Source organism: Jaculus jaculus, chromosome 19 (genome assembly GCF_020740685.1).
Source record: "Jaculus jaculus isolate mJacJac1 chromosome 19, mJacJac1.mat.Y.cur, whole genome shotgun sequence".
NCBI lineage: Eukaryota > Metazoa > Chordata > Mammalia > Rodentia > Dipodidae > Jaculus > Jaculus jaculus.
In genome coordinates this window covers 39,892,515-39,915,822 of record NC_059120.1, presented here as the reverse complement: position 1 = coordinate 39,915,822, position 23,308 = coordinate 39,892,515, and the positions used below count along the sequence as shown (strand labels likewise).

The window sequence follows — 23,308 nt, the reverse complement described above, 5'->3', positions numbered from 1 at the left end:
GGCAGCCTGTTTAAAAAAAAAGAAAGTATATATGTATGTTAAGTAACAGCTACATGGATTAGTAAGTCCCTCCCCTTTTCTCCTTTATGTTTTTGCTGATGCTAGAGGTTGAGCCTCAGGGCCAGTGCATGCCAGGCATGTCACTCAGCAGAGCTATCCACATGAAGGCACACAGGCATCACCTCTGATTCTGTCACTCACAAAATTACAATTAGCGTATCTGTGTACCCCTTTTGCCTGTACACATTACACACAGTACCAGGTTAGATTGTATTGTCTTTGTGCTGTCTACGTCCTTGTAAGTTCATAGACAAAATTTTTCTTAAATCCTAAACTCTTGAACTTTTAGGCAACAGGATAAAACAGGAGCTTATGGTACTTGATTCAAATTACAAAATCGATCAAAAAATATCGTATGAGTTTATTCAGCTAACATTTGGTAATTTATCACTATGTCATTAAGCTGGACACGCTGGCTCACGCCTGTAATCCCAGCATGCTGTTGTTTCTTCATTTGATGTTGTGTTACTATGACCCAGAGAACGGAGCCAATGGTAAATGGTGACTCAACCTAAAACCCTAATGCTAAAACATGCTTCAGGAGGGATGTACTTGCACAGCCTCCCCATCCCTGCCTACCACATCACACTAGCCCAGATGCAACCCAGCCTGACAGTTCACATCTGAGCAACCCTGGAAAGCCTGGGTTGTCATTTCCTGTCAAGTACTTCTCATAGTTGCCCAACTCTATCATTAACTTCTTTCTTCATGTCTCCCAGGCCAAGTTTCTGACTACACTATTACAGTAAGCTATTTTGCAAAAGTGTGTGGTGGGGAGGGGCCATACTAGAGTGCTGAGAAGTTTTATTATACTGTAAACCACGTGTTGGACAGGCTTGCACCCAGACGAACATTCTTCATAAACATGGGGCCAATACCCAGTTTATCCATCAACACAATATGGGTTCATATAAATAGTTTTAAACATTTTCTTTTAAAAATACAAGTTAACCACTTTAGTGTTTATATATATACACATATATATTTAATATCTATTCAATGCAATTATGTAATCAGGGATAAAATAAACTCTTGAATTTTCCATGTTCTACCATCCTTTCCTGAACCCCTTTTGTATAAACTGTTCATTTCGCTAGCTTGCTACTGTACTTTTTCATGATCTTCTGAAACTGTTTCTCCCACTCCACCAGATATGGTAGCGCATGCTCTATTCTCAGCATTCAGGAAGTGAGGCAGAACTGCTGGGTTTGAGGTCAGCCCAGGGCTTTAGGGTAAGACTGTCAAAAAATAAAAATAAATAAAAAATAAAAATTCATAGGGTCTTGCTCTAGCCCAGGCTGACCTGGAATTCACTGTAGTCTCAGGGTGGCCTCGAACTCACTCCGATCCTACCTCTGCATCCAGAGAGCTGGAATTAAAGGTATGTGCCACCATGCCTGGCTGAATACATTCTTTGAAACAAAACAAAAAACTTTATTTGTGAGGGAGAGAAATGGGTACACCAGGGCCTCTATCCACTGCAAATGAACTCTAGATGCATGCACCACTTTGTGCATCTGGCTGTATATGGGTACTGGGGGATCAAACCTGGATCATTAGGATTTGCAGGCAAGCACTTTAAATGCTGAGCCCACCTCTCCAGCCTCAATACTTTGTGTTGTTTTTTTGAGGTAGGATCTCACTCTAGTTCAGGCTGACCTGGAATTCACTATGTAGTCCCAGGGTGCCTTGAACTCACAGTGATCCTCCTACCTCTGCCTCCTGAGTGCTGAGATTAAAAGAATGAGCCACATGCCCAGCTTTTTGTTTGTCGCTCTCAAATAAATAAAATAGAGAAAGCAGATAGAATGGGCGCGCCAGGGCCTCCAGCCACTGCAAAGGAACTCTAGATGCATGCGCCACAACTGGCTTACATGGGTCCTAGAGAATAGATCCTCGAACCAGGGTCCTTAGGCTTCACAGGCAAGCGGTTAACTGCTAAGCCATCCCTCCAGCCCTAGAATACCGTCTTGAATAGTGTGATAGCTTTGCCACTGCAACTACCCAGGAGAGTGTAGGGCAGAGAAAAGGAAGACAGATACTATGTGCATGTCTCTTTTCAAAGCTGGCAATGTCCTCAGTATTCAGATGAGTACAGGATACCAAAAAGGATCAGAAATGGCTGGAGAGATGGTTTAGCAGGTAAGATGCTAGACTGCGAAGACTGAAGACCCAGGTTTGGTTCCTCAGTACCCATGTAGGGTGCAGAAGGTGGCACATGCGTCTGGAGTTTGTTTGCAGTGGCTAGACGGCCTGGCATGTCAATTCTCTCTTTGTAATCCAAAACCTACAGAAACCAGGTGCACTAGGTGGGACATGTGTCTGGAGTTCATTTGTAGTGGCTAGAGGCCCTGGAGAGCCCATTCTCTCACCCCCCCCCCAAATAAATAAAGTAAACAAATAAATGTATGAAATTTTAAAAGTTTAATTCCAGTTTTATACCAGTTACTAGCTTTGGCCTTTGAATACAGCAAATTCAGAACTCTTCCTTCCGAAGAGTGATGGCGCACCTGCATCATAAACCAGCTATTCATTGCCGGGCACAGATGAGCAGAGTCTGCCCAGTGACTGTAGCTTCAGCAACTGGGATGGGGTAAGGAACCCTTACTCTTGCCTTGTTTGTACTTCCTACATTTCTGCCACTCGCTTCACTACAGAAATCTCATTTTTACAGAAGAAGGGTTAGATGTGGCTCCACACCTGCCAATACTCTCAGCAGGATCTCCCCTAACATTCCTGTGACCTGCCTCAACACTCCTAAGCTAAGGGAGGATTCCAATGTTTTCTTTTTGGTTTTTCCCGAGGTAGGGTCTCACTCTAGCCCAGGCTGACCTGGAATTCATTAAGTAGTCTCAGGGTGGCCTTGAACTCACAGTGATCCTCCTACCGAGTGCTGGATTAAAGGCGTGCACCACCATTCCCTCCTTTAAAATCACTCTTGAATTGAGAACATGACGAGTAGATAATCTTAACACAATGGAAGCCAGGCGCAGTGGCACAGGCCTTTAATCCCAGCACTCAGGAGGCAGAGGTAGGAGGATCACCAGGAAGATCACTGTGAGTTCAAGGCACCCTGAGAAATAGTGAATTCCAGGTTGGCCTGGGCTAGACTGAGACCATACCTAAAAAATTAAAAAAAAAAAAGAGAGAGAAAGGTTTTAAAATTCCCTCCTGATATCTTAAAGAGTACAGAAGAAAAATCAAGATAAAATAAGTCATATACACAAATCACACACTATATAAACCAAAGATTTAATAATAGCAAGGGCCAAACTAAAATTGATAATGAAAATGAAGGCACAATATTTTTCCTCATGAAAATAAACATATGGGGGAAGAATTATTTTCTAAAAGTAAAATAAATGTTTTATTTGGAAAAGACTTTTTATATGTTTTTAATCTATACTTTGAATCTTTTCAGTTCCAGCGGTATTTTACATGAACTAAATAATTCATTGCATTTGCCTTTTGGGTTAAAAAACATTTACAGTTCCATTCTGGCCCACCCTCCCTTCTTATCCTTAAACTGAACAAAGTTTTCTATATTTCAGGTCAGTGAAAAGGGTCAAAAAACCTCATGTTTGTGTGTCCAATAATTTTAAGCATGTCGGAATTTTTTTTTTCCCCTGAAGTCTTATTGTAGGTGGAGGGAGGGGATTCCTTATGGAAACTACCAGCATCCCTCTATTTTATCTTTGTTGGTTTACCTGGACCCAAATTTTTCTGGCCCTCTTGATTTTGCAAACAGTGGGAGGGAAAAATGTAAAAAACAACAAACAAAACAACACACTCATTCAGTCTGTGCTATCTCACATACAGCTCTAATCTAAAGGCAAATATAAATGAAACCACCAAAAACCAAAAGTTTCAGGGGAATTAAACATTCTAGGGGGTGTGATTCAGTGGCAGACCATGTCCTAGCATGCTTGTTTTGTATTTGGGTTCAATCCCAGTACCACCAACTAACACCAAAACCCAAAACCAAATTCATACCCAACGATTCCAACAGTCTCAGTGTTGGAAAAACCTACGCTGAATTCAGCTGATGCTTGAAATACCTGGCTACACTAAATCAGACGTGATGTATTTACTAAGGAGCCACGAGGAATAAAAAGTTTTTTAGATTAATTCTTGCTTTCAAAGTCAGAAAAAGAATTCCATGGGATTTCCAAGGGGCAACAACCTGCAATAACTCAAAATATTTGTGGAGCAGAAGTGGTAACTGAGTGACACACTCTAGCTCTAGGTTTGTAATAAGCATCAAAGAGGAAGTACCTACCCAGAAAGTGTTGACAAACTGAATGTAGCTGAGATGTTTCTGAAGTTTTATACTTAAATTTTCTTAAATAGGTAGCTAGCAGGCACATATACCAGGCAACTGTTGATGCTAGAAAAATATTTTAGTCAGTATCTTATAAAACCTCCCACCTCCCAACTTTTAACCAATATTTCTATTCATAAATGTCCCAGTAACAACATCTGACAACACATTACAAATAACAAAGGAAGATTATTTAAATTTTAGAGTTATCTCAAGCAAGTTAGTTATTTTTTCCTTTTAACATGACACTTAAAATAGATGAATTCAGCAGAATGGTTTTAAAAGTTAAGGCTCTCTAAAGAGTTCTAAAGACTAAAACTTAAGGCACATTATAATCTTCATGACACTGTTAAAAGCTAAGATTAAAATAAAACAAAACAAAAACCTCTACACTTCTTTCCCATATCCTTTGCCAACTGCTCCTTACCCACAAGCTTGGGATATTTTAAATTCAGACATTGGTAAGGAGTGAAACAAAAATTCCATCAATGAACACCTGGGAGGTTTTCCACACAAATGTCCATTGTCTGCATTGAGCACCACTGGTAGACTAGAGGCCAGTAGAATGTTCAGGTGTCTGGGGTCAGGACTGCTCATCCGTGCTTCGGCCCACGGCTCAGACGGGACTCTCCTCTTCTGTGGGGTCGCCCGGGCTTTTCTGCTGTGGAGACTGTGCTGCTTCTGTTACTGCCTTTGGCTTCTCATCAGCATCTATACTGGTCTCCTCCTCTTTATTTTCCTTTTTCTTCTTCTCCTCCTCTGCTTTCTGTTCCTTTGCCACAAGTCGGTAGTTGATGCCCATGCCGATGAAGAGGTAGATGCCCGCGATGATGAGGATGACTCCACAAGCCCAGTACGTGTACTTGTACTCGCCATAGATGTCATTGAGACGGCCTAGGGTGGAAGGTGAAGCAAAACAAAAAAGCCATGAGAGTAAGACAAAGATATCCTTTTCCAAAAAGAGCTTAAGGACCCCCTCAGAAGATGTCAATACAGCCTCCAAGCAGCCCAGTAAATGATAAGTATAAATGGAATTACATCACCAAGATTATCTTCAGTTTGTTTCTGATTTTGGGTAGACTTGTATGCATAGCTTACTATTTTAGCAACTTGAAAAATAATTAAATCTTGGCAAATTTGAATGAACAAAGACCAGGAAATCTACAATCCGAAGCTAAAAGAGGCTTAGGAGTCTTGTCTAGGCCACAGAGCTATTCGAGCGAGGCCAATGCCCTTTCCATGTCAGCATTTCCCTGTGTTCCCACCATCACTGGCCCCAGGCAAGAAGTGTGATAGTGGTACTTTCCGCCATGCTAAGTACTTACATCTTCACAACTCATGGATTCTATCCCCATCCTTGTGCATTTAATAGAGACACCAAGAACTTTGTCTAAGGTCACAAAGCTGGTACATAAACTAGACTGGCTTTGACTGAGGAGGTTGGACTCCCCGACCTGCTCCTACCAGTGTGGCTACAGGAAGCCTCTCCAATGGTGTAAAGCCAGATGAACTTGAGAATGAAATGACATTCTTTTCTCTCAAAGGCTTTGTGTGTGAGGTCTGTTAGTAATAAAACCTAATTTAACTTGGTGTTTCTACATCTTTTCTTCTTTACTTTTTTGGCCATGAAGCTCTTATTATAGCCTATTTATTAGCATCTCAAAGTGATATTTTCCCTTAGGTTTTTCAAGGTAGGATCTTTCTCTAGCCCAGGCTGCAAAGAAATATGCTCTGGAAAACCCTACTCTACACATGTTCAGTCTGAATGTGATTTCCTATGGTTTCCTACTTAGAGCACCATTCACCCAGCACTGCTCACTGAGCCTCAATCATCTGCTAGGCACTGGCTCTGCAAGGCCCAGGGGAAGATGAGCAAAGGCTTTAGCATGCACTTCAGTGGAGAAGAGAAATGCTAACAATTTTACACAGGGACAATGCCACAGGGAGAGTTCTGGAAGCAGACTATGGTGGGTGGGGTTGGCAGGTGGACAAAGAAAGCTTTAGGGCAAAGGATAGGACTAATCTGGGGGGTGGAGGGGATCCAGGCAGGCAGAACAATCTGTGCAAAGGCATAGGCGGATGAGCAGAGAAAAGGCCACACAGGAAATGAGGCTATAAGACAGGTGGGGTGGGGCTGAGCTGTGCAGAGCCTTGCAAGCCCTGCTAAGAAATTTGACTTTCTGGGCTGGAGAGATGGCTTAGCAGTTGGCTTTGCCTGCAAAGCCAAAGGATCCTGGTTCGATTTTCCAGCACCCACATAAGCCAGATGCACAAGGGGGCGCATGCAGCTGGTGTTCATTAGTGACTGGAGGCCCTGGCGTACCCATTCTCTTTCTCTCTCTCTCTCTGCCTCTGTTTCAAATAAATAAATAAACAAAATATATTTAAAAAGACATTTGACTTTCACCTCGAAAGCAATGGGAAGCAGATGGCAAGGTGCAAGAGACTGAAGACCAGGAGCCAGAGAGGAGCACGAGGGTCAGGGTGGTGGTTGTGACAGAGGATAAGGACAGAGAGCTTTGGGAGCTGAAATGTGGCCACTCAATGGGGAGGAGTTGGAAGAGATAGTTATAAAGCTGATGTAGTGTATATGCCTGTAATCTCAGCACTTGGGAGAAGGGCACAGGAAGATGAGAAATTCAAGGTCATCTTCACTACAGAGCAAGCTCCAGTCCAGCTGGAGCCACAGCGTACCCTGCTCCTCAATCCCTCCAAAGAAAGAAAAAGTCTACCAATCTTCTGCCTGTTTTGTATATTCATTCCTCAAAGTGAAATTACATATTACTAATCACATCTAAAAGAAGGTTTGAATTATATTTTCATTATGTGTTATACAGAGAGGTAATTATTTTTCCTTTCTTAAAATTATTTGTGTGTGAGAGAGAATGTGCACGCCAGGGCCTCCAGCCACTGCAAACTCCAGATGCATGCACTACCTTGTGCATCTGGCTTATGTGGGTCCTGGGAAATCAAACCTGGGTCCTTTGGCTTTGCAGGTAAGCCATCCCTTTTAAAATAATATCTTAGCCGGTGTGGTGGTACACGCCTTTAATCCCAGCACTCAGGAGGCAGAGGTAGGAGGGCTGCCATGAGTTTGAGGCCACCCTGAGACTACATAGTGAATTCCAGGTCAGTCTGAGTTACAGTGAGACCCTAACTTAAAAAACAAAAACTAAAACAAAACTAAAACAGTATCTTTCCTAGGCTAATCTTAAACTCAATCACTGCACATCAGCCTCCAAGTGCAGGAATTATAGGTGTGTACCACCACACCCAGGTTTTTGGAGCTATCAATATAAAAAAATGCAGTGTTTGGTAACATTAAGAATTCTTTTTTTTTTTTTTTTAATTTATTTATTTGAGAGCGACAGACACAGAGAGAAAGACAGAGGGAGAGAGAGAGAATGGGCGCGCCAGGGCCTCCAGCCTCTGCAAACGAACTCCAGATGCGTGCGCCCCCTTGTGCATCTGGCTAACGTGGGACCTGGGGAACCGAGCCTCGAACCGGGGTCCTTAGGCTTCACAGGCAAGCGCTTAACCGCTAAGCCATCTCTCCAGCCCACATTAAGAATTCTTGTAGTAGCTCATGCTTTTTATTCCAGCACTTGGGAGGCAGAGGTAGGAGGATTGCCATGAGTTCTAGGACAACCTGAGCTAGAGGGTGACCCTACCTCGAGAAAAAAAAAAAAAACAAGACTCATGCCAGACATGGCTGTGCATGCCTTTACTCCTAGCACTCAGGAAGCAGAAGTAGTACAGTTGCTCTGAGTTTAAGACCAGCCTGAGACTACCAACTGAGTACTGAGTTCCAGGTCAGCCTGGACTAGAATTGAGACCCTACTTTAACACCCACCCCCAAAAAAGCTGGGCCCTGAGGTACATGCCTCTAATCCCAGCAGTAGGAAGGCAGAGGTAGGAGGAGTGTCATAAGTTCAAGGCCACCTTGAGACTACATAGTGAACTCCAGGTCAGCCTGGAAAAAAAAAAAAATTCTGGACTGAAGAGATGGCTCAGTGGTTAAAGCATTTGCCTGCAAAGCATAAGGGCCTAAGTTCAATTCCCCAGTGCCCACATAAAGCCAGATGTACAAGGTAGCACATGCATCTGGAATTCATTTGCAGAGGCTGGAGGCCCTGACATGTCCATTCTCTCTATCTGCCTCTTTTGTTTGTTTTTTCCAGGTAGAGTTTCACTCTCTAGTGCAGGCTGACCTGGAATTCACTATGTAGTCTCAGGATGGCCTTGAACTCATGGCGATCCTCCTACCTCTGCCTCCTGAGTGCTGGGATCAAAGGAGTATGGCACCATGCCTGGCTTCTATCTGCCTCTTTCTTTCCTCAAACAAATAAATTTCAAAATCTCAATATACATATTAACTTTATAAGTTTGGCCAAATTATTTCACCTTCTGAAGCTTCTGTCCTCACTTATGAAACAGATACTGAAACAGTCTCACCATGCAGCCTTGGTGAGATACAACAGGATACATATGGTAGACTATGGGCTGACTCAATAGCAACTATTACACCACAACTATTGAAATAATCACACTCTTAAAATGCATTCTCCACCTGTGCATTTAATGTACAGCTGTTTTCTACATTTTAGTTTATGATCAGATTTTTTTTTCCGAGGTAGGGTCACACTGTAGCCCAAGCTGACCTGGAATTCACTATATGTATGTATGTATGTATGTATGTATGTATGTATGTATGTATGTATGTACGTACGTACGTACGTACGTATATCTATATGGTCTCAGGGTGGCCTTGAACTCATGGCAATCCTCCTACCTCTGCCTCCCAAGTGCTGGGATTAAAGGTGTGCACCACCATGCCCGGGTCTTTTCTTTCCTTTTATAGTGAAAAAAAAAAGGTGTATTTAGAATTAACCAGCTGGATCCAGTTTCTTTTCTTTTTTTAATGAGAAAGAATTGGTATGCCAGGGCCTCAGCCACTGCAACTGAACTCCAGGCATGGGCACCAGCTTGTGTGCATAGGACCTTGAGCTTGCATCACCTTGTATGTCTGGCTTACGTGGGACCTGGGGAGTAGAACATGGGTCCTTAGGCTTCACAGACAAGTGCATTAATGGCTTAGCCATAATTCCAGCCTTTTGCTTTTTCAAGGTAGACTCTCACTCTAGCCCCAGGGTGGCCTTCAACTCATGGCAATCCTTCTACCTCAGTCTCCCAAATGGTGGGATTAAAAGTGTGTGTCATGCCTGTCTTTTTTGTTGTTGTTGCTGTTAAATATTTTATTTATTTGGAAGAGAGAGAGGTGCAGACAGAGAGAATGGTGATGCCTGGGCCTTAGCCACTGCAAACAAACTGCAGGTATGCATGCCAGTTTGTGCATATGGCTTTATGTGGGTACTAGGGAAATCAAACCTGGATCCTTTAGCTTTGCTAGCAAGTGCTTTAACCACTATGCAATCTCTCTGGTCCCCACCCCTTTTTTTGAGATAGGGCCTCACCTTGTAGGCAAGACTGGCATCATGTTTGGTTTAGGGAAAAAATAAACAATGAAAGTACTGACTGGTAATATTTGATCCCATCCTCACAGCTTAAGGTTTAATTTACTTCCACCTCTGAGTCTTGTGCAACCAGGATGTGCCATTTTGCCAACATCAAAATTTAAAAAAGAAAAAAAATACTTGCTCTTTAGAAAACAGTTCACTCATTTCTACTGTGCATTATGGTCTCAATCTTGTCCACTTATTCTATCATAACAGAGCACCAGAGGGAGGGAGACATACTATACCTAGTAGCGGCGGCCCCAGGAGGACAGGACAGCATTCCACGATGGTCACCAGTCCTACGGCGCTGGAGAACCTCTGGGGTCCCACGAGGTCCATCAACGTTTCAAACAATACAGAGCTGAGCCATCCAAAGGCAAATCCAAAGACTCCCGCATAGACACAGAACCCGATGTAGCTGGTGGATAAAGGTGCTAGCAAATGGCACACTCCATTTGCGACCACAGAAGCAGCAAAGAAATATTGGATTCGAGGTCTTATCCACTTTGTGTTGGCTGTAAGTCCCATAGAAGGTCTGGCTACCATATCAACAAAAGCCAGGATGGAAAGAAGGAAAGCCGATTTCTCACTGGAATAATGCTGACTCTTGCCATAATTACTAAGAAAGACCAAAGGGGTAAAAAGCCCAAAAAACATGACTACATTTCCAGAGAGGTATAACAAAAAGCCCCTATGGGTAAATAGGGACAAGTCCAGAAATTTATTGATCGTTTGTAAGACTGATCGTTTTTCTTTTTTGGGGTTTCCTCCAATAAGATCTGTATTTGCATCACCCCCATCTTTTTTGGAGGATTTTCCAGCTTCCTGAATTGAGTCTTTGAACTTAAGTTTCTCTACCTCTTCTGGTTTGGGCCCTATTGGTCGCATCAGGGATCCAGCTACACAGCAGTTTAGTAGGAGGCCCCCAAGAATTAGGAAGCTTCCTCTCCAGCCAAATATACCAAAGAAAGCTTGATTGAGGGGGGCCAGGGTAGAGAGGAACACAGGGCTGCCTGCCATGGCCAATCCATTGGCCAAGGGTCGCTTTTTGTAGAAATACTTGCCAATCATGGTCAGAGCCGGATTCAAGTTGAAGGCAAGACCAAGACCTAGGAAAGGGGCAAAAATAGCATGCTATAAAATAAATACTAGAAATAACTCTGAAATTACTTAACCAAAGATTCTAAAGAAAGAATCTTAAGTAATGGAAAGGAGACAAAGCAATTACAAAGGTGCCCACCATGTAGTAAGCACTCAACAAACGTTATTTTTATTATCTAAAGGCTAGTATCTGTTTGTCAAATTAAAGTGACCTGAACAATTATAATACCCATGCAAGATCATTAAGTAGTTACCAAATAAAGACAAGCTAGATTTACAAACAGAAAATACAATACAAAATGAGTCTTTTTAATTATTAGCATCCCAAATTAAAAAATGAATGCCAGCCGGGTGTGGTGGCGCACACCTTTAATCCCAGCACTCAGGAGGCAGAGGTAGGAGGATCACCATGAGTTCAAGGTCACCCTGAGACTACATAGTGAATTCAAGGTCAGCCTGGGCTTGAGTGAGACCCTACCTTGAAAAACAAAAAATAAAAATAAAATAAAATAAAATAAATGGCACTTGCAGGTCTTAAAGTTGAAAGAAGTCTGGAAAGCCGGAGTGTTAAAAACAACACATACATGAAATCTGGGGTAAATAAGACTCAATATTGTCAAGTTAGCAAGGTTCTCCAAATGAAAAAAAAACAACAATGGATTTTGAGATGAGGCCATCTAGGGTTACACAGCAAGAGTTTGTCTCAATAAAAAGTAAAAGAAAGGTGGGCATGGTGACACATGCCTTTAATCCTAGCACTTGGGAGGCAGAGGCAAGAGGATCATCATGAGTCTGAGCCCATCTTGAGACCACATAGTCAGCTTGGACTAGAATGAAACCCTACCTTGGAAAAAAAATGACTGAATTAATCAAGCACAGACGAACTAAGCTGGAACAAATTACATGCATATTTTTTACCTTTGTTTTAACTGATTAACTAATTAATTAGTTTTGTAGTGCTGATAAAATCCAGAGCTTTGGGGTGGAGAGAGCTTAGTGGTAAAGGCTCTTGCCTGAAAAGCCAAAGGACACAGATTCAAGTCCCCAGTACCCACATAAGCCAGATGCGCAAGGTTAACACATGTGTCTGGAGTTCTTTTGCAGTGGCTGAAGGCCCTGGCGTGCCCATTCTCTCTCTTTCCCCCTCTCAAGAAAATAAAATTAAAAAACAAAAAACAAAAAACTAGAGCTTTGACTATGGCAGCCAGGCACTCTACCACTGGGTCCCCAGCTACCTTATTTGCTTGTTGGCCTTGAAATTACATCTCAAATGTAGAAATTGTTACATAAACCTTGATGCCCAACTCCAGAATTTTTATCAATTTGAAAGAAAGGGACAGAGAGAAAAAGTATGAGCATACTTTTTGCTTCTGCAAACAAACTCCAAACACATGCAACACTTTGTGCATCTGGCTTTACATGGGTATAGGGTAATTGAATCCAGGCCATCAGGTTTTGCAAGCAAGTACCTTTAACTACTGAGGAATCTCACTAGCTCCAGAATTTTTTACTTGTTTTTTGAGGTAGGGTCTTGCTCTAGTACAGGATGACATGAAATTCACTATGTAGTCTCAGGGAGCCTCAAACTCAGTGATCCTCCTACATCAGCCTGAGCCAGAGTGAGGCCCTACCTTGAAAAACCAAAAAAATAAAATAAAATAAAGAATACCCTATATCCTTCAGAAGTATTGACCAGACAGTATGTCAGATAACTCCTGCTTTGTGTTTAACATGATACCCATTCCAATGAAGGCCCCTTCCTCTTCGGAGGGAGAACTGAGAGCATAACCAAGCAATGACCACTCTTAAAGCCACCACATAAATTTTATCTTTTTATTTTTTTTTCCATCCCTCTTTGCTTTTGTTTTTTGCTCTAGGCCAACCTGAAATAGGAGGAAGGTAACTTTTTTTGTTTTTGTTTTTCAAGGTCGAGTCTCACTCTAGTTCAGGCTGACCTGGAATTCACTATGTGGTCTCAGGGTGGCCTTGAACTCTCCAGGATCCTCCTACCTCTGCCTTCCAAGTACTGGGATTAAAGGCATGTGTCACCATGCCTGGCCTCCATTGTCTTTATATGTAGGATGCAGGAATGTTGGAGTGACAAGGGGCCAAAGGCCATGAACTTCATTTGCTCAGACAGTGAATGAATGGGAAACATGAATGAAAGACAGCAGGCTATAATTTGTGTGTGCATGCACTCACATGTGCTGATTGGTCCTTATCTTTCATTCATTTTGAGGCAGGGTCTTTCATTGTTCACCGTTCCATTCTAGAGGCCAGATGGTTGGCAAGAATTCGGTAAACTCTCTGGTTACCACCTCCATTTTCTCTATAGGTACACTGGGATTACAGAGGCCTGCCACTACAGCTTTCAGCTTTTCCTTGGGGTTTGCAAGCTGAATTCAGGCACTCAGAATTGTGTGGCAAGCACTTTATCTACCAAACCATCTCTCTAGCCCCAGCACACAGGAATTACTTTAAGTTTACTTTGCTAGCACTTAATGAGTAGTTGTTGTCTGAAATGATAATGTCTAGTCTAAGGAAAAGAATTTCATTAAAAACACCAAAAGCAGAGCGCAGATAAATTTTATCAAATAGCCAGCAACACACATATGAATGCAGATAAACCAGAAGCAACTCACCTCCAATGACTCCAATACACAAGTAAAGTTCCTGTACAGTGTTACAGAAAGAGGCTGCAATCAAGCCACAGCCAGACAAGCAGCCCCCAGCAATCATGACTGGACGGCTTCCATATTTATTCACCAGGATACTGCTGATAGGACCTAAGAAAGAACAAAAGAGTAGTAGTCTAAGAAAGTACTCTCATATTTGTAAAGAATGAATGACAGTAAGTGATGGTTTCCAAAATCAATAAAAGGCAATGACAAGAAGACTGCTTTCTGTAATTATCTGGAGAGATGACCCAGTGGTTAAAGGCATCTGCTTGCAAAGCTAAAGTGCAAAGTGGTGCATGCACCTAGAATTCATTTGCAGTTGCAAGAGGCCCTGGCATGCCCATACTCTGTCTTTACCTCTCTTTCAAATAAAGAGTAGGGCTGGAGAGAGATGGCTTAGCGGTCTGTGAAGCCTAAGACCCAGGTTCGAAGCTTGATTCCCCAGGACCCACCTTAGCCAGATGCACAAGGTGGTGCATGCATCTCAAGCTTGTTTGCAGTGGCTGTAGGCCCTGGCACACCCATTCTCTCTCAAATAAATAAACAGACAAAATATTTTTTAAATCATGGAAAATGCTAATAAAATTTAAAAAAAAACTTAAATATTGAAAAAAAAATCAAGCTGACTGTGTGGTACACACCCTTAAACCCAGCAATAGTGTTTATTTTTTTCTTTTCAATTTTTCGAAGTAGGGTCTTACTCTAGCCCAGGCTGACCTGGAATTCACTATGTGATCTCAGGGTAGCCTCAAACTCACAGTGATCTACCTATCTCTGCTGCCCAAAGTGCTGGGATTAAAGATGTATGCAACCAAGCCCAGCCAGCAAAAGCAATTGTATTTTTTTAATTAATTACTTTACTTTCAAGCAGAAAGAGAAAGAGAATGGGCATGCCAGGGCCCCTAGCCACTGCAAGAACTCCAGATGCATGTGCCACTTGTGCATCTGGCTTTCACGGGCCCTGGGAAATTGAACCTAGATCCTTTGGCTTTGCAGGCAAACACCTTAACCACTAAGCCATTTCTCCAGCCCAGCAAGAGTATTTTTCCCTCTTCCCCTTCCCCTACCTTCTTCTTTTCTCTCCTCTGCAGGGCTGGGAAAACCCAGGGCCTCACAAGCTAGGCAAGTATTCTACCACTGAGCTATGGTCCCTGTCTTAGAACACAACTTTATGCCATTATGTGATAAAATATGCTACTCTCAAACCTTGCCATGATGTTGGCATGTTACTTGTTTAATGTAGAAAAAAAGAAAAGAACCTAGTATTTGCTGATTACAAAATGAATCATATTCATTGGATTTCATTTATTTGAATTTATAAAAGTGCTTAGGTTTCCTACTTCATAGACACAGACTACTGGTAGGACATTAGTCTACCTGCTGATTATACCAGATGACCAGAAACAGAAAAGGCTCACTGCAATGCCTCCTTAGGGAAAATCCAAAGTAAAAGAACTGAACAAAGTTCTAACTTGCAAAGTCGTAAGCAGGTTATGAGATTAGTAACCTCGAGCCCACTTCCCCTCCTACCACACGTACTCTGTATTTCTAGAACTTCATCGCACAGCAGAAGACACACAAATCACCATGTTTCTTTTGGTTTTATGTGACTGAGATCACACTCTGTTGCCCAGGCAGGCTTCAAACTCACAATAATCCTGCCTCAGCTTCACAAGTGTTAGGATTACAGGTGTGAGCCACCAAACTGGGCTTACAATGCGTATTTCTATTAGAACAGCACATTCTGATCGGATTCTGTTTATTTCTATAAACAGCTTCCTTGGAGAAAGTAAGTCTGTTTTTAAAAACATACATTAATGCACATATTCAGAATATATTAATAATCACATGTTGTCATAGTCTAGCCTACCTACACTGAAAGATTCCAGTTATAACTCTAGTGCTACACAGGGCTGCAAAGTAGGGAAGGGTAGGCTCTGGCTCCAGGGAGCCCTAATTCAAATTGGTGAGACCGATCTCAAAAAAAAAAAAAAAAAAAAAAAAAGACAGACAATAAGCACTGGCCAAACAGAGAAACCTCAGGCTCACCCTGGAACATACACAAAGCAGTCCCCTTCCTCCCACCCCAGGTATGGTCTCACTCTTGCCCAGGTTGACCTTAACTCACAATGATCCTCCCCACCTCTGCTTCCCAAGTGCTGAGCTTAAAGACACATGCCATCACACCTGGCACATAAAACAGATTTTACAGCTGAGACCTGAATGTTGGTGTCCCCTCAAAACAGCAGAGCACTTGCAGAGCATGTGCATGATCCTGGGTTCCACCCCCAGCAAAGGGGATAAAAATTGAGACCTATCCCCCTAAGATCCCTAAAAGCCACAGTATTAAAAGGTAGAATCTTTAGGAAAGATTTGGGTCAGAGCCCTCATAAATTGAGTAAATATCCTTATAAGAGCCTAAGGCAGCCTAACTTCCCTACTGCATGTGAGGATACAATCAGAAGGCATCATCTACAAGGAAAAGCCCTTCACCAGATGCCCAAATGAACAGAGACAGATGCCTCATGAAAATATTAAGTCATAGGTCATTTTTGAAAACTTGAATTTACAGCTTGTATAAATAAGATGAAAGAACTGAACACTGACAGAATATTGATTGGCAAAGTATTTCCATATAGTCATGAAATTTTTATAGAGCCAGAGTTATAAAAACCAATATTGTCACACTGCTGATTGTGAGGTTTTAAGTTAATGCTTTCAATTTTGCAGTATGTGAAATCTCCCAAAAGAAATCATAAACAAAAACAGGTAACTAATGTCTTCACCCTCAACAATATACTTGTATTCTAATAACTACCTTGTACATACCTCAAATTGAAAACACTAAAAGAAGCAAACATAATCATTTATAGGGCCTACAGAAATGGCTTAGCTATTAAGGCACTTGCCTGCGAAGGCTAAGGACCCAGGTGCGATTCCCCAGTACCCATATGAGCCAGATACACAAGGTGGCACATGCATCTAGAGTTCATTTGTAGTGGCTAGAGGCCCTAGCACATTCATTCTCTTTCTATCTGCCTCTTCCTTCCCTCCCTCAAATAAATAAATTAAATTAATTAAATATTTTAAGAAATTATTTCTACCTCAAAATAGTACTGTTTAAAAAAAAAAAAAGCACTGTTGGGCTGGAGGGATGGCTTAGTGGTTAAGGCAAAGGACCCTGGTTCGATTCCCCAGGATCCACGTTAGCCAGATGCACATGGGGGCACACGCATCTGGAGTTCATTTGTAGTAGCTGGAAGCCCTTGCACATCCATTCTCTCTCTCTCCCTCCCCCCATTTCTTTGTCTAATAAATAAATAAAAAGAAATAAATAAATAATGTTATTAGAATGCACTGTTTAAAAAAAGCACTGTTTACAGTGTCATCTATGTGCACAAATTAAAGGATTATAGCAGTCTTAAAAAGTAATTAAAATTCTTAGGGGTTGTATTACTTAGGAACCAATCAAAACAGAATAACCTATTTAATTAAAATGCTGCCACACAGGTCAGTTTGTCCTTCAGTTATTTCAGGAAGGATGGTACTAATTAGTTATAGTTAAAAATAAAATAGAAAAGGGTCGCTTATAGGCCTTTGTGTAGAGAAATGTGCCAGCTATCTCCCCAACTGGATGAGGACAAAGAAGGGAACTGTTTCCCCAAAGCAAAGTGTCATGTGCAACTACCACACTGACATCACTAACTTGTGATGCAAAATGCAAGTGACCGGAGCTCTGATAGCTTAAGAACTGCAACATTTGAACCTCTGGTTTGTGTTAATTTAAGGACGCAGCAAGCACTGGAGTACCTCTGGGTAAAAGGCTACCATAGTCAAAATCTGATTAGAAATCTTGGTGGATTTGATTTCAAAACCTTTAAGATCATTGCTTTTCACAAACTACATACTGTCAAGTCCCTTCTGATTTCTCTGAATTTCAAAAATAAATAATATACTATACCCATAATCCCAATACTAAGGAGGCTGAAGCTGGAGGATCATGAGTTTGAAGCAAGCCTGTGTTACACAGAGAAACTGCCTAAAAACCAAAGTAATACAATATACCACTTAAGATTTTTTAAAAATGTATTTTTTAGAATAGGCCTGCATTCACAATGTTTAAAGTACAAAATGATAACAGTAGACAAAAGTCTTCAAACTCCTGTTCCCATCCATCCAGCTTATCCCTCTCCAAGGCAGTTACCTGTTCATTTAGTGCAATATAATTGTAATTAATGAATGGTAATTTCAACTAGTTGTTTCTGTACCATGAGCTTATTTTATTATCTCAGGAGAATTATTTTTAGAGGAAGGGAATCAGGTTTATGTTCTCATCACTCACAATGTAGCCCAGAGCTATATGTCTATATGTACTCATGGTCCCAGTAAATACTGGTGCAATGTGCTACCAGCACAGCAACCCAAGGCTAAGTTATTTATAGGTGAAATGTAGACTCTTTATGTTGGTTATTAAAGAACTACATGTGAGTATAATCTGAGGTACTAAATTGCTAGCAGAACCAAGATGAACAGAAATGAAAACTTAAGAAGACAACATATAGCTTGGTGTGTTAGCTCAAGCCTTTATTTAATCCCAGCACTCAGGAAGCTCAGGAAGGAGATCAAGGTCAGTCTGGGCTAGAATGAGACCCTACCTCAAAAAAGAAAAGACAAAGCAGGCATGGTGGTGCACTCCTTTAATCGCAGCACTCAGGAGGCAGAGGTAGGAGGACTGCTCTGAGTACGAGGCCACCTTGAGACTACATAGTAAATTCTAGGTCATCCTGGGCTACAGACCCTACCTCAAAACAAAATACCTGGTTTTAGAATTCTTGCTAAACAGGGCTGGGGAGATGGCTCAAGGGTTAAAGACTTGATTGGAAAGCCTGAAGGCCTGTACTCACATAAAGCCAGATGCACAAAGAGGCACATGTGGCTGTAATTTGCCGCAGCAGGAGGTCCTGGTGTGTCCAAACTACTATCTCTCTCTCTCAAATAAATTAAAATATTTTAAAAAATGAATTCTAAGCAACTGCATATTTTAAGTATTATTGTAGGCTTCACTTTAAAATTTTTTATTTATTTGTAAGGAGTGAGGGAGGAGGGGAGAGAGAGAGAATGGGAGTGCCAGGGCCTCTTGACACTGCAAATGAACTCCAGATGCATGTGCCAGTTTATGCATCTGGATTTATGTAGGTACTGGGGAATTGAACCCTGGCCATCAGGCTTTGCAAGGAAGTGCCTTTAACACCTAAGTCATCTCACCAGCCCAGATTTAACTTTGACTGATTTAATTATGGTTTAAGGTCTCAAGGTGAAAACAAAAACCAGTATTTAAAGTGATGCTAAGTAAGCAATTTACTTTCTACATATCCTTCACATGTCAAAGAAAACAGAAGAGGAAGACATGATAAACCTATTTTACAATTTATTTAAAGTTTCATTTTAAAGTTCTAAGTGTAGCTGAAATGCTTTAAGAACTTATAGAAAAAGGACCAAGGGAAAAATTTCTTTCAGTTCTTAAATAACAGATAGCCTGACTAATTAAAGATCTGTACTCATGTTTACATTTCACAGCACAGAGCAAGAAAAAAAAACACATCATGGGCTGAGAGATGGTTTAGTGGTTAAGCACTTGCCCGTGAAGCCTAAGGACCCTGGTTCAAGGCTCGGTTCCCCAGGACCCACGTTAGCCAGATGCACAAGGGGGCGCACGCACCTGGAGTTCGTTTACAGTGGCTGGAGGCCCTGGTGTGCCCATTCTCTCTCTCTATCTGCCTCATTCTCTCTGTCTGTCACTCTCAAATAAATAAATAAAAATAAATTTAAAATTAAAAAAAAAAGAAAAAACACATCATTTTTATGAGAAGTTTTAAACTTATAGGGCAATTAGAGCCCCTCACACCTTTTTGTTTCTTTTCCAGAAAACCACAGTGGAATAAAGAATAAGAGTTGTCACTACTGCTAATAATGAGAAACAGGCCCTTAAACACAAAACTTTAAAAAGTGACATTTCAAGAATCTCACTGGGAGAAAAAAAAAAAAAAAAAGAATCTCACTGGGCATGGTGGCACACGTCTTTAATCCCAGCACTCCAGAAGCAGAGGTAGGAGGATCGCTGGCAGTTTGAGGCCACCCATAGTGAATTCCAGGTCAGCCTGAGCGAGAGTTAGACCCTACCTCAGCAAACGAAACAAAAAGATATTCAGACTTTTCTTGACCAAATACTGAGACTGGTTGCTTAGTATCAACTAAAAAAGCAGACTGCAGTGTGTACTCACCTCCAGCATACATGACAGCCAACATAATGGAAGATATCCATGACACTTCACTAGTGGTAGCATTGAATATACCCTCAATTTCTTTAAAGAACACAGTGATGGACTTGGGAAAGGCATAGGAGAAGCCAATGGAAATGAAAGCTCCGACCACCACGGCCCACCCCCAGCCTCCATCTGGGGGGGTGTATCCAACTGGTCCTCCAATTGCAGGTGGCATTTTAAGTGTAGATTAATTCCAATATGCAGCTCAAATCCAAGTACCTGAAGAAGAAATAAAATAGGATGTCAACAACAAAACATATAAATCCTTTTGGTATAGTAATATAGGTTTCTGGCCTTCATACATACTACTAACAAGAAACCTAAATCTTTATAATTTCCTGAGTGACAAGGAAAATAGAAGCACCTTTGTTTGTTGGGCTTTTCTGAGACAAGGTCTTGTGTACCTCAGGCTGGCCTCAAGCTTGCTATGTAGCAGATGATAAACTTCAACTTTTGATCCTAGCCTCTTCCTCCCAAGTGCTAAGACTGTACAAGTGTGCACCACCATCCTGGTTTATGTGGTACTGAGGACAGAACCTAGTAATCATGCACGCAAGGCAATCACTCTACCAACTGAGGTACATCCCAAGCCAGGATGGTTTCCTTGTGAGATAGTGTGACTCCAATAATCTTTGCCTCATGTCACTCAGTGATGGAATTACAAACCATGCCTGGCATATTTTTTAAGATAATAGAATATGCCAGGTATGGTGGTGCACACCTATAATCCTAGTGCTTGGGAGGCACAGGTAGGTGAATTGCTTTGAGTTCAAGGCCAGCCTGGGACTACAAAGTGAGTTCCAGGTCATGCCTGAAATAGAGTGAAACACTACCTTGAAAGAAAAAACTGGAATGTGGCTTTGTTTTATTGATTGATTGATGAGACAAGGTTTTGCATGCAGACCAGGCTGACCTCAAATGTATAATCCTCTACCCATCACCCTGTGTGCACTACCCCACACATGGCTTATTTTTTCTCTGCTAGCAATGAATAGTTAGAATTAAGATTATTGCTTTATTTATTTGAGAGCAACAGACACAGAGAGAAAGAGGCAGAGAGAAAATGGGCAATCAGGGCCTCTAGCCACTGTGAATGAATTCCAGACGCATGCACTTGTGCATCTGGCTTACGCGGGTCTTGGGAAATCGAGCCTCAAACAGGGAACCTTAGGCTTCACAGGCAAGCACTTAACCACTAAGCCATCTCTCCAGTCCTGTTTTTTGGTTTATTTTGTTGTCTGGGGGGGGGGGGGGGTTGAGGCAGGATCTTGCTCTAGCCCAGGCTGCTTGATATTGCTAACAGAGTTTTCACAAAGACCTACTAACCAAAAGCTCACATTTTAAAATTTCAGAACATATAAAAAAAATAACTATGAGTAAAAAAAATACTGTCAAATGAACAAACTAGACACTCAGGAACTTCAGGTACTAGAATAAGATCAATGGCATGAAACTAACCACTAACTAGTCATATATAATATACATTTCAGAACAGCTATGAAAGGATTGTGAATATTCTCACCACAAAGAAATGCTAACTGAGGTGATAAACCTGAGGCTATGCTCAAATTTGAGCACTAATGAGGTCGAAGCAAGATCACAAGTGTGAGGCCAGCCTGTGCTACTAAGCGGGACTGCCCTACTTCTCAAGTGCTAGGATCCATAAGAAGCTTATTAATATTTTTTAGTTAGCACACAAAATAGTGAATTTCAAGCTGGGTCTGGTGACTTACAGCTTTAATTCTAGCACTTGGGAGTCTGGGGTCCAAGAATCTCTGTGAGATGTAGGCCAGCTTAGGCTACACAGTAAGTTCCAAGCCAGCCTGAGCTACAGTGAGACCCTTCTCCCCCAAAACAAATTAATCATGACATTGCCACACATTTATATCATATTTTGCTTATATTTGTCCCCCATTACCCTCCATTATTGTCCCCATCCCTTTCTCGTCCCAAAGAATCCACTTTCTGCTTTTATATTATTTATTTGGTTTGAGAGAGACAGAGAGAAAGAGGGGCAGATATATATAGAGAGAATGGATGTGTCAGGGCCTTTAGTCACTACAAATAAACTCCAGACGCATGTACCACCTTGTGCATCTGGCTTATGTGGATACTGGGGAATCAAACCTGGGTTCTTAGTCTTTGCAGGCAAATGTCTTAACTGTTAACTCATCTCTCCAGCCACAACTTTCTATAGGTCTATGCATTCTGAATTTTTTTTTTCCATTGAAGCCTGAGATTTTTATCACACTGGGACAAAGGATGAGTGGACTATATGTATGTTGTATAATGGGGAAAGAGATCTTTGGGTAAGGTAAGTTGGAAAAAAAATTAAGACTGCAGGCATCCACTCTTAGAAAAGATGAGTTTTAGTTAAGGTTCTCAATCTAAGGCCCTGAAGAACTGTCTGAAATATTTAACAACAGTTAAAGATTTGTTTTCTGGCCAGGCGTGGTGGCATACACCTTTAATCCCACTTGAGAGGTAGGAGGACCTACCTCAAGGCCACCCTGAGACACATAGTGAATTCCAGGTCAGCCTGGGCTAGAGTGAGACCATGGGGGGGGGGGGTGGAGGGCGGGAATCTAGTAGAATGAATGCAATTAAAAAGCTACTTAAAGGCCGAGCATGGTGGCACACACCTTAAATCCCAGCACTCAGGTGGCAGAGGTAAGAAGATCACCATGAGTTTGAGGCCACCCTGAGACTACATAGTGCACTCCAGGTCAGCCTGGGCTAGAGTGAGACCCTACCTCGGAAGGAAAAAAAAAAAAAAAAAAAAAAGCTACTTAAGGTCCTGGCACACACCTTTAAATCTCAGCACTCGGGAGTCTGATGTAGGAGGATCGCCCAGAGTTTGAGGCTAGTCTGAGACTAATTCCTGGTCAGCAAGACCCTACCTTGAAAAACAAAACAAAAAAGTTACTTAATATCTGTGGTGGTTTGATTCAGGTGTCCCCCATAAACTTAGGTGTTCTGAATGCTAGGTTCCCAGCTGATGGAGATTTGGGAATTAATGCCTCCTGGAAGGGGTGTATTGTTGGGGGCGGGCTTATGGGCTTTATAGCCAGTTTCCCCATGCCAATGTTTGGCACACCCTCCTGTTGCTGTGTTCCACCTTATGTTGGCCAGGTGGTGATGTCCACCCTCTGCTCATGCCATCGTTTTCCCCTGCCATCGTGGAGCTTCCCCTCGAGCCTGTAAGCCAAAATAAATCTCTTTTTCCCAGAAGCTGCTCTTGGTTGGGTGATTTCTACCAGCAATGCGAACTGGACTGCAACAATATCTTAGTCCTGCTAATGGACTCTG

General features: G+C 41.8%; 1 protein-coding gene across 2 annotated transcripts in view; it reads right to left on the bottom strand.

Moving 5' to 3' along the window:
- Window positions 1–2,469: 2,469 nt before the first annotated feature.
- The window catches only part of Slc16a1 (solute carrier family 16 member 1), a 35,571-nt gene continuing 14,732 nt past the window's right edge, over window positions 2,470–23,308 (bottom strand). For both annotated transcript variants that reach the window (XM_004658979.2, XM_045138303.1), the window contains exons 2-5: window positions 19,958–20,218; window positions 13,641–13,784; window positions 10,143–11,006; window positions 2,470–5,275 (exon numbers count right to left, since the gene is read on the bottom strand). In XM_004658979.2, the coding sequence (XP_004659036.1) occupies window positions 4,998–5,275; window positions 10,143–11,006; window positions 13,641–13,784; window positions 19,958–20,174 (1,503 nt within the window). In that variant the 5' untranslated portion in view covers window positions 20,175–20,218 and the 3' untranslated portion in view covers window positions 2,470–4,997. The remainder of the gene's footprint in view (window positions 5,276–10,142; window positions 11,007–13,640; window positions 13,785–19,957; window positions 20,219–23,308) is intronic.